We start from the raw sequence: 12500 nt of genomic DNA, 5'->3' as shown, positions 1-12500 counted from the left end.
TGGTAACAGCTCTGCACTTGGCCTTCCCGTCACAAGCCTGGTTGTTGTGACCTGCAGTCCTGTTGATATGCCAACCCCTGTTCTTGGCCTCCACACAAGGATTCCCACAAGGGTTCCATTTTGAGGTGGTGGTTTCCAAGATTGGGGGTATCTGTCCGCCAGCACTGGATTTGAGACCACCGGCTTGTTTGTTCTAAGTATTAATATCTCAGGGATCGCTAAACATATTTTCTTTTCCAGAATATTTTCCACAATTTTTTAAGAATGTCTCTAAAACTTTTTTCTTTCGAAGGCCTAAGGGCCTAAAGGGAGGGGCAAGGTTAATGTAAACTTTAACTTGGCAGACTAGTATTTAAAACTTTATCCAAAAAAATATTTTTCCCCTTAAAAAACAAACACACAAACAAACAAAAAACTCTCTTTACATGTTTAAGTAATTCATTTGGGAGAAATTACCACTCAGCTATTCACACAGCCCTTGGTAGTTTCAGTTCAAGATGCTCTGAAACCAGCCAGCTACAAAGTCTGAGATATTTTCTCTTTGAAAGCTCAACTTAACCTTCGCTACCATGGTGGTGAGAAAAGTGACAACTCATTTTAAAGATTCTCCCCCTTTGTTTCTTTGTCTTTCTTCTGCAGGCCATGTGTTTATACTATGGGATCGCCCATAAACAACAGGGCCCTTTTTCCATGCCAGGAGCCACCCGTTGCCATGTCAACATGGCAGGCTACAGTTCGAGCAGCTGCATCTTTTGTTGTTTTAATGAGTGGGGAAAATTCTGCCAAGCCAACACAGCTTCGGGAAGGTACTGTACATGTGTTCTGTGCTTCTTTATGTATTGCACACATGCTGGACCCAGCAACCCAACACACAGTGTTTTTCTCCACTTTAAAAGAGCTCCTTTATTAGCTGGGTTGGACTGAACATACTATAAAACATCCTGTCAGAGAAAACAGCCCGGGATGGGGAGAGGCACTTGGAAGCCTAGGCATGGCATGTGGGGTTCTTCATGCCAGAGTTATCAATTCCTAGATTATTAAGGCAGCTGCTTTCAGCTGATGGTTTGTGGGCCATAAGTGGGTGCTCTTGGTTGAAGACTTTCTGGGCAGGCAAGTGTGCCATGGAAACACCATTATAGTAGAGTTATCTGTGGTTTGGTCATGGAGCCTGTACAGGGTTATTCATTATTCTGAGCGACAGTGCTCCTGTGGGCTGGCCCGCTGGAGTCATCCTAGTATTGCATCTGTTCTGTACACTATTTGGCCATGAAGTTTTTTGTTTTTTTTTTAATTAATTTTATTTTTGGCTGTGTTGGGTCCTCGTTGCTGTGCGTGGGCTTTCTTTTAGTTGCAGTGCGCAGGGACCACTCTTCGTTGCAGTGTGCAGGCTTCTCATTGCGGTGGCTTCTCTTGTTGCAGAGCATGGGCTCTAGGCACAACGGCTTCAGTAGCTGTGGAGCACGGGCTCAGTAGTGGTGGCAAGCAGGCTCTAGAGTGCATGCTTCAGTAGTTGTGGCCCCCTGGCTTAGTTGCTCCACGGCATGTGGGATCTTCCCGGACCAGGGATCAAACCCGTGTCCCCTGCACTGACAGGCGGATTCCTAACCACTGCGCCACCAGGGAAGCCCTGGCCATGAAGTTTTGAACCAAAGGTGTATAAGAAAGATGGAAGGCAAGTGCTAATGCATCATCAAGGTTTTGTCTGCGAATTTCTTGCTTATTGCAATAATTAACACTTTCAGTTGAGATCCTGGGCATGTTGATGCCAGGTAAAATTTCTGTAATTGTAATATTTCTTTATTTAAAATATGGTTTCTCCTTGGACTCTCAACCACTGTGCCACCGGGAGAGCCCCAAGTTGATAATTTTAATGTCTGCATAATATTTTATTGTATGAATGTATCAGATTTTACTTAACATTTCCACATTATTAGACATTTTTATTGTTTCCAAAGTTTTTTCTTATTATAAATAAAGTTGCATTAAATTCCTGGGGAGACAGTTTGTATAAAATTAGAATTATTGAGTCAAAAGTTTTGAACCTGTTTAAGGCTGGGTACATATCTCAAGTTGTTTTTCAGAAAGGTTGTACCAATTTACATATCCATCAGTAGTTTATGAAGGTCTTCTTTCCCTTGGAGTTTCAGCCATCTGATAGGCAAGAGAAGGCCTCTCTTTAATTTGGATTACTACAATTATCAATGAGGTTTCATACATCCTTATATGTTTCTTAACCGTTTTCATTTCCTGTTTGTTAATTTCCTTTGCTCATTTTTATATCGAGGTGTTAGTGAGGTTTCAAAAAGTTTGTTTTGTCTTCTAATTTGATTGGATCTTTAAAAAATAAAGATACTGGAACTTCCAGGTTAGTGAACACGTGGAGATGTGGGGAGAATTGTGTACCTGGAGAGGGCATGGAAGTTCCGTGCTCTTTCTCACGTACCTTGCCCCGTGCATCTCTTCCATCTGGCTGTTCCTGAGTTGAGTGTCCACTCGTCATCAAACCCAGCAGAAAAGTATGCAGGTCTGTTTCTTCGGGCCTTCATTTCCTGTGGAGGCTCCCGTGTCACATAAGACTTACGTTACATAAATCTGTAAGCTATTCTCCTGTTTAAAAAATGTACAAAATAGGGCTTCCCTGGTGGCGCAGTGGTTGAGAGTCTGCCTGCCGATGCAGGGTACCCGGGTTCGTGCCCCGGTCTGGGAAGATCCCACATGCCGCGGAGCGGCTGGGCCCGTGAGCCATGGCTGTTGAGCCTGCGCGTCCGGAGCCTGTGCTCTGCGGTGGGAGAGGCCACAACGGTGAGAGGCCCACATACCGCAAAAAAAAAAAAAAAAAAAAAAAAAAATATATATATATATATATATAAAATAAAGATATTAATCTCTTATATTTGTGAAAAGTATTTTTCTCAGTTTTTAGTATACCTTTTAATTTTATATAATATTTCTAATCTATAGGAGATTTTAAATTTTATGTAATAAAATATGTTAGGTTTCTCTTGGGAAGTCTTTCTTTGCTCTACGATTCACCTGTTTTGTTCTAATATTTTTATTTAATTTTTATTTATTTATTTATTTTTGTAATTTCACTCTTTAATCTGTTTGTAGTTTATTCTGGTCAGGGTTGTGAAATGAGGACTAAACATTTTTGTCTTCGAATAGGAAACCAGTTATCCAAGATCATTTATTGAATCTTTTCTGATTTGTGATGCCTTCTTCATAAAAAAACTAGATTTACACATGTGATAAAGTCTTTAATGAATGTTTATTTGATTCTGAAAGTCAAAACAAAACAAATCATACATTTTAAAATTTCATTTCTAAAAATAAGCCATATTTACATGGTTCATTTACAAATGAGCAAAGGACAAAAAAATTTACAATGTCTCCTTTTTACTCCTAATTCCCAGCTACCCAGTAACCCTTCCCCAAGGCAACCAAGGTCACCAGTTTCCTTTGTATAGTATATTTTTTCCTCTTTTGTTGCACAAATCATAACATGCTATACACTTTTTTGTATTGTGCTTCCCTCTTTAGAATAAGTTTATCTTATAGATAATTTCGTATCTGACCATGAAGAGCTTCCTCAATATTTTTATGACTATAGAGTATTCCATAAATGGATGTTTCACAATTTAGTTAACCAATAGCTCTTGACTTTATTCTATATCAAATAAAGAATTTAATGGGCATTTACTTCTGTCAACTTCCCTCACCCACATTCTCCAGTTTTAATAAATACAGTTTGGGATTTGTGACTCATACTATCTCTATATTTTGTTTTTGTATTATATCTTATTTTCTAGGAATTATAATCGTTGTTTTACATTTTCATCCAGTTTCAAATTATATTTTTATATTTGCAATAAGTATTTAGACTTTCTTTACTCTTGATCTCTTAAGTCTGAGTCATCTCCTAGTCAGCTGGGAAATGGCTTCACTATTTTTTTTTTCTTCCTAGAAGGATGGGTATGTGGTATATTTTCTTAGTCCTCCCATTTTTAGGTGAGCTTTTTGTTGTGTTTACTTATGAACAATCCTTGGCTAGGTATTAAATTCTTACTTCTTTTCCCTCTTAAACGACTATAAATGTTTTCATTACCATATCTTACTTAGTATTTCAGAGGAGAAATCTGATATCATTTTAAAAAATTCTTTGAAAGTAGCCTGATTATTCTGCCTAGGCTCATAGAATTTAAAAAAATTATTTATGTAATTCAAAACTTTCTAGAATGGAGCTGGTTGTGGGTACCTTGGTTTTTAATCAACTTAATTACAGTATAATTTATGTATAATGAAACGCACACAGTTCATCTTGTTCAATGGTGTTCGACAAAAAAATGCATCTAAGTAATTAATCAGCACCCCTATGAAGATGTAGAACATTTCTATTACCCTAGAAATTCCCTTGTGCCTTTGCCATCCCTCCTTAAGTGAGTCTTCCCTAACCCCACTCCAGTCAACCACTGATCTGATTTCCATATCTATAGATTAGTTTTACCTCTCCTAAACATTCATGTAAATGGCATCATTCGTGTGTACTCTTTTGTGTCTGGCTTCTTTTGCTCAGCATGAGACTTACCCATATTGTTATGGATGTCAATAGTTTATTCTTTTTTAAAAAGTTGATGAATAGTAATCCATTATGTGAGTAAACTAGTTTGTTTATCCACTCATCTGTTGATGGACATTTGAATTTTCAGGGGGCATTACAAAAAATATTCTGTGAACATTCATGTGTAAGCCTTTTTGTGGACAAAGGTTTTAATTTCACTTGGGTAAATACCTAAGAGTGGAATTGCTGGCTCAGAGAAGTTAACTTTGTATCTGGCAAACTATTTCCAAAGTGATTCAATCATTTTATATTCCACCAGCAGTGTATGAGAGTCCAGTAGCTTTGCATCCTTGGAAACATGTGATGTTGTCAGTCCTTTTAATTTTAGCCCTCCAACTGGGGTGAAATACTATCTTGTGGTTTTAATTTGCATTTCTCTGATAACTAATGAAAGTGAGCAACTTTCATGCCCTTATTGTACGTTCTTATGTCTGCCTTTGAAAAGTGTCTCTTCAAGTCATTTGCCATTTATTTAATATGGTTTTTTTGGTTGTTTTTTTGTTAGACTGTAAGAATACTTTACATACTCTAGATGCTAGCCTTTTGCCAGATATGTGTCACAGATATATTCTCCCCGACTGTATGGCTTGCCTTTTCATTTTTTATTTACACTTTATACCACTGAGTTTCCATGGAGACATTTTATTCTTTAGTAATTCCATTATAGATTGTTATTGTAACAACCCTTGCAATTCTTCCTTATCTTTTTTGTTACTTTGTTGTCTTTTGATCTCAATCTGTTACACTGTTTCAGCCTGTTGTCCTCTCATGGCTTTTTACCATTTTTTCACAGAAGTTATATCTTCTTGTATCATAATGGGAGTGCCATTTTTCTAAACTTGTTTTGGTTTCTGTAGTAAATTTATTTCCGAGGCTTGTTCTTCCTCTGAGTCCTTAGAACAATGTTTTCTTTTACCTTTATCCTGCAGTATTTTTTCCTGTCATGCTCATGGCTTTCCTCTCTGGTGTTTCAACAGACAGGATAAAGTCTGAGGATTTCCCTTAGCTCCATTCACTGTCCACTTGTGTGCTGCCTGAAATCCCCTCTCTGTTCAACAGATGAAGGGTTACTGAGGCACACAGCTCCTCTATCCAGGTTTTGGTGTCTCATGAATTGTCTGGTGAGCTTCTCTGGGACCCACACAGCATCTTTTTTACCCTCCCTGCTTGTTTCCCTGACACGCTGAATTGATTGAGTAAATGAAACACTGCAGTCTCAAGCAGGCACTGATAGCTGGACTCCTCCAGCCTCCATTTCTGGTTTACTTCTGATGATAACTACGCTTCCCAAGATGCGATGTGGCACTCCCTACCCCCACCTCACCAAGCCGACATACTTTCTCATTCATGGTTTGGTCCCGCAGTTCAGATGTCAAAGCTTGTGTTTGGCAGTGTTGCTCAAACTTGAGCATTACTTTTCTTGTCAGAGGGAAAAAACCCTCATGATTCACCAGGGTTGACTGAAGTTATTTGTATTAGAATGATATCTTTAAAACTATAAATGTATGCTTATTTACAAAAACAGGCGGTAGACTGGATTTGGCCAGGGGGCTGGATTATCCAGATATAAATAAATCCTGCCAAACAATTTTGTATTCCTATACTCTTACACATCTAAAACACCAAAAAAAGTTTAAATTAAATGCAGACCAAACCATTAAATCAATGAAATTCAAATGGACAACTTCAGTTTATTGTAAAAGATTATTATTTTCCTGAAATGAAGCTGCCCCTTACAATATGAATGTGGTGCTGACAGCTCCATGAAGGTTCTCTTGAGGTCGTTGTGCCTGTTCTACCCTGAGCCACATGATGATCTTATTCTCCACCACTTTTCTTCCATATGCTGTAAAGCTTTTGCTTACAAATCATGCCGTGATGTCATTTAGCCTTTACTCACCAAAAGCATCATTCTTATGTTCTTTTCTCATAATCTCTCAATAATTAAAGCAGTGCTACATGTCCCTGTGCAATCATATACACTGCTGCAGATGTGAACTCTGAAATTGTCTGTCAGGACTCATTTGTATCTGGATAATCCAGCGCTTTGGCCAAATCCAGTCTACTGCCTGTTTTTGTAGATAAAGTTTTATCGAAATACAACCATTGTCTATGGCTGATTTGGTGCTGCAATGGCAGAGTTAAACAGTTGCAACAAAGACTGCATAGCCTACAAAGGCTAAAATATTTACTAACTAACCCTTTACAGAAAAAAAGTCTTCTGATCCTTTCAACATCTGTCTGTTTACCTATCTATTTGAAGATTACCATCAAAAATTAAAACAAGAATTGACTTTAACATTTGCATGGAAAATGTTCATACCTCCAACAGTGTGTCTGTGGATTTTTTTCTCCGAATTTCCAATTCAGGGCATAGTTATAATAAAGTAGATAATAATTGGGATTTGCTTATATACAACTTTATATGATACCATAGAGCAGACTTTACCAATTCAAACTGAGAGAGGAGAGAGCTACACCAGCAGAAAGAACTTTATGCTAATACTGCACGCCTCCTGCAGCCCACAGCTGGGGTTTATCAGAATACAGTCAGGCAAGAGTATTAACAACGCTCTTTGCCAGGCCCAAAATGGCTGTTCTGAGGATGGAGTAATATCTCCAAATGTGTCTGCACTCCTTAGAGAAAAAGGGTATGTGGATACAAGATGCTACTACTTCCTTTCCAAGTCATGTTTTCTAGACTGGTAGATTGGTCTCATAGGACCTCCACTCTGTTGTGCACAGTGCCCTTTAAAACGAAGAGCTATCATTGAAAACATGAGCAGCAAAACCCAACCCGCAAGTCACAGTTTCCATCACAGTGACACGTCAACCTGATTAGTACATTTGCCAGGCACCAGCTGATTTCCCGAAAGAAGAAAAGCACCTGGGAGCAGCATAATGTAATGAGGCAGATAATAGCGACAGAAATGATAACAACCCTTGGGCAGGGGATGGAAATCAGACGATGGACCTCCGAGTTCTCACTACATGAGGGAAATCATTCCTCCTGGCTACTTTTTTTTTTTTTTACGCGGGCCTCTCACTGTCGTGGCCTCTCCTGTTGCGGAGCACAGGCTCCGGACGCGCAGGCTCAGCGGCCATGGTTCACGGGCCCAGCCGCTCCGCGGCACGTGGGATCCTCCCGGACCAGGGCACGAACCCGCGTCCCCTGCATCGGCAGGCGGACTCTCAACCACTGCGCCACCAGGGAAGACCCCTCCTGCCTGTTTTTAAGAAGAAGGCTAATGGTTTAGACGGTAGTGTGATGACCATCGTAAGCATCTTAGTAGCTGAGAAATCACTATCCTTTTTCTCAATAAGGCTTAGTCAAGTCCATAGATTTAGATTGACTTATTTAGCTCCTTTATTATATAACTTCCCCAGCATCATGTCATTTGGGCAGACCGAAATGTTAGCCTGTGTGTTATTGTCAGCCTATATTCCCTGCCAAAATGTAGCTAAACTCTTAAGCACAGAGACCCAATGTCCAGTACAGTGTTTTGTATATAACAGGTGCTCAATACCTATTTGTTGAATAAATGTGTTCTCTGTAATCAGACAGAAGTAATAGGTTCATGGAAGAAGCATTTAAAATCACTACTGATAGTAACAAAAGTGATTTCAGGGTCATTCCTTTAGTTTTGCTTCTGATTAGAGTTTATGCCTTTTCTCCAGTCTCAGTATATTTTGAAAGGAAAAAATTGGTGTAGTACCTGCTTATTTCCCCCAATTTGGTAATTTTGTGGTTGTTGTTTAATTTTGTTTTATTTTCACAGAGTCTAATTTAGTGTCTACTTCCTAGAAAATTAAAACATTCCACTTATGTTTTTCATGGGAAGCCTCAAGTAAATGAACAAGACTGACTAATTTAAGCTCCTTCCAAATATAGGAGAAAAAGCATATGAACAAGTGAAAGGTGTTAAAAACTATTTGTGCCTTTGCTTAGGATCTGATTTCATTTTTCTATGCAAAAGTAGGAGACTGTAGACATTACCTCATCCTGAGCAAAATGCTACTCTCTGGCCTGCCCAACTGACCAGCTCCCTGACGTTCTCTCTCTTGATTTCGTGTGGGAAATTCCAGGGAAAAGCCAAGATTTCAGGGTTCGGACCCTCCTGTGTGCAATTGAAAGCCAACTTTTCTTTCCTCTTGATGGCTCAAAATGAGCAATACTACTATTTAGACTGCTTCCACAGTATGAGACCAGGAATTACGTATAAGGAAATGGTAAATTAAAAGACATTAGGAATGGTTATGATTAAGTGTTTTCACAAAGAGAGAATGCAAAGTAGAGAGAGCTCCTTGTTTCTTGAACTGAGGAAACTTTATACTGGGCTAGTATACATACATGTGTTTCAAGGGGTAGGAGTACAGAGTGAATGCATCTTTTCTCTTTAGAAAGCTACTGTTGATTGAAGACTGTGTTCTGCTCTGTTACATCCCTCATAAGGTCTCACATAATGCCTTGCACTTTCTAAATCTTTGTCAGTTCATTCTTTTGTTTGTGATTTGCTTTTTGTCTAGTTCTTGCTTGCCCTCCTAGAGTTGCACTTACCATATTTGGCAAACGGGGAAGTCATAGTGCTTTCTTTTGGGTAGTGATGATTCCGGCAGGCGTGTGTATACGCATTCTTGTTGCTATGGATTTTTTTTTTTGGCTGTGTTGGGTCTTCGCTGCTGTGTACGGGCTTTCTCTAGTTGCGGCGAGCGGGGGCTACTCTTCATTGCAGTGCGCGGGCTTCTCATTGCGGTGGCTTCTTATTGCGGAGTACGTGCGGGCTCTAGGCGTGCAGGCTTCAGTAGTTGCGGCATGCGGGCTCAGTAGTTGTGACTCACGGGCTCTAGAGCATAGGCTCAGTAGTTGTGGTGCACGGGCTTAGTTGCTCCATGGCATGTGGGATCTTCCCGGACCAGGGCTTGAACCTGTGTCCCCTGCATTGGCAGGTGGATTCTCAACCACTGAGCCACCAGGGAAGGCCCCTGGATTTTTGTTTTAGGCTTGACATTCATGAATTTTCTCAAGTGAGTAAAGTACTAAAGCACATTTGTGACCATCTGGCACAGAATGATTTGGTGTCCAGTTTGCTGATCCACTTTGTATTTAAGTTTAAGGGGAACTAGGTTATCCACAGCGTAGGGCAGAGTGCAGGTGAGACTTGGCATAACAAGCCTGGTGAAATGTATTCCTTTAGGTATTCCATCAGCCACGAGGGAAAACCTCAAAACCTGTGGAGGTGCTTGTGTTCTGGGTTCAGTAGGTGGCACTCTTCTACCTGGTTCACGAGAATGATCTTGAAGGCCATTCCCTCCTGGGTCTCCTGTGCCATAAGCAGTACCATGTTGCCAGGAAAGGAAACCTGAAGCCTTGCCAGGTGGCATCAGTGCCTGGGAAGTGGTGGCATGATCTGGCACATGGCCCCGGTCAGGCAGTGCTGGTGCATACCAGCCCAGGGCGTCTTACTGTCGTCTCCTTTGTTGTGGTGCCAGTTCTTGCCCTTGAGCAACAGCGGAAAAGGACTAACAAAAGGCAGACATGCCATGGGTATTCACGAGGGTGGTACTAGCTCATAAAACCAGAACGTGTAGACTCAGCATCCAAAAAGTAGTGAAACAAAAAAGCTGGGGTTTGCTGAAAGCCCCAAGCACTAGAGAAAGAAGCCAAAAGAGGAAGAGCAACCCAAACTGGGAGCTTTGCCTATCTTGTTATGTATCTATTATATTTATTATAATAAATATATAAAAATATATAATAAAAACATTATATATAGTGTGTCTATATACACTTATAAATTCATATCCCTATATATACATGCTCTTATATATACCATCAAGCATTTTAAGTTTGTAGTACAAAGATGTTCCAAAATAATGAAATAGCTTGACATATGGACTAGTTTGGGCAGGAAGTTCTGAAATTAAGAATAGTGGCTAGAGAAAGAAACAAGCTTGAGGTAGGAAAGAAGCAGGCACTACAGAAGAATTGAGTAAAGAAATATATGTAAATAAAAGCACATATCATTTTGGTGTTTCCATTTGCTTCATGCTGTTTGTCTAACCTACGGTGGAAGAGTTTAAAAGATAAAGTGGATGCTTTAACTAGGGAGAATTTAAGTGCCTGTTTTAATTTTCAGTGAAACAATAACTCTTTAAAAACAAGAAATTTTGTGAGATGCTTAACTTTGCAAAGATAAGTCATCTGCTTTTGCCTCTGTGGAAGCAGAGTGTTGTTGTGTGTTGTGGCTGTGCCTTTAGAGTGAGTTGAGTGAGTATGTCCAAGACTCCCCTAAGAATAGTACGATGACGTTCCATGAATTTTGTATTTAATTTACTATTAGCAGGCATGATCAATGTGTAGAAATAACTACGGTATCTTGATTTTTTTTTCCTTAATTTTTTTTTCTTTTTGTAGGAACAATTTCCTCAAATAATTAGCAAAGTTTTTCACAGGTTGAGAATAAAAAGTTCTCTCTCTTCCCATGAACGGAATACTCCATCATGTTCTTCCTTTTTTCCTCTCCACTTTTCCTCCCCTGAAAGATAGAATCTTCAAGACAATTCATAAGACAGTTTTTTAGAATAGTATATGAAGAAAATAATTAAGGTAATTGTTTTAACACTCTCTAGTTATAAGGATTTTCAAAACTTACAATTTGAAAAATTACCCATCTCAAATTCTTATCGTACTTGCAAAACACACAGTCATCTTTAAGGAAAATTTCAGTCCTGTTTTGTTTTTGTTTTTTTTTTGCGGTACGCGGGCCTCTCACTGTTGTGGCCTCTCCCGTTGCGGAGCACAGGCTCCGGACGTGCAGGCTCAGCGGCCACGGCTCACGGGCCCAGCCGCTCCGTGGCATGTGGGATCCTCCCGGACCGGGGCATGAACCCATGTCCCCTGCATCGGCAGGCGGACTCTCAACCACTGCGCCACCAGGGAAGCCCTTCAGTCCTGTTTTGAAGACGAAAATGTCTATTTGGATCTTGTAGCGGCTGCTAGCACAATTATAAGAACAATATTTGTTATATCTGTCTTACTAGTGAGACTATTGAAGTGTAAGAATTTTCTCTCCTAAACACGTTCCAATGAGAGGAGGTGGCATAGAGGCTTTCAGGACCTTTATGAGGAGGCCCAGAAGGGAGGCGAACTGGTGGCTGCTCAAGCCTGCACGGTTAGGGAGCGCCTCTTCCTCTGGGCCCCTTCCTACCGCCCCTCTCCCCGTGCATCTTGCTAATGAATCCTGGCCTGGCCTGGCCGTGAAATCATGTGCAGAGGAAAAACTCTGGGTTAATTCAAGCACAGGATGTTCTCTTTGCTTTGCAGCTGGTGTAGCAAGGGAGTCTAGGGCAAGTGGATTAAATCAAAAAGGAAAATGAAGGCATTCACTGTCTATTTCATCGAGGATGGCTCATTTAAAGTAAACACCATTTAAATAGTCTCCAAATGGCCCATTCTATATGAAGTCATACAGGATGCCCCCTTTGGGCTGTCATTCTCCTTTAAATGGATCGCTTTGTGTGCACAGTGTTTTAATGCCATTCAACCTTAAACCCCATATGTGGGCCTCATCGGGCCACAGGCTTCAGTGCACATGTGGCAGCCATACCTTCGACATTCTTAGTCTCTGCCTCCAGAAAGTCAGCCCAAGCAACAGGGGGAGGCAGCTGTAAAGATGACAGCAGTTAACATTTCTTCACCACTTACTATGTGCCAATTACTATGCCTAGAGATTTCTATCAATATATATGTTATCTAACTTAATCCTCACATAATGCTGTGAGGTAGAGACTGTGATTATTCCCTTGTTATAGATGAGGAATCTGATGCATGGAGAGATTAAGCAGTGTGCCCAGACTGGTAAGCGTGGATCAGGGAATTGAACCC

General features: G+C 40.3%; 1 protein-coding gene across 2 annotated transcripts in view; it reads left to right on the top strand.

Moving 5' to 3' along the window:
• The window catches only part of AOPEP (aminopeptidase O (putative)), a 359010-nt gene that overhangs the window by 68176 nt on the left and 278334 nt on the right, over window positions 1-12500 (top strand). For both annotated transcript variants that reach the window (XM_079927637.1, XM_079927636.1), the window contains one exon: window positions 640-806. In XM_079927637.1, coding sequence (XP_079783763.1) covers window positions 640-806 — 167 coding nt within the window. The remainder of the gene's footprint in view (window positions 1-639; window positions 807-12500) is intronic.

Source organism: Stenella coeruleoalba (assembly GCF_951394435.1).
Source record: "Stenella coeruleoalba genome assembly, chromosome: 7".
Classification (NCBI taxonomy): Eukaryota; Metazoa; Chordata; class Mammalia; order Artiodactyla; family Delphinidae; genus Stenella; species Stenella coeruleoalba.
The sequence above is the reverse complement of the archived record's forward strand: the minus strand, read 5'-3'. Positions and strand labels throughout refer to the sequence as shown.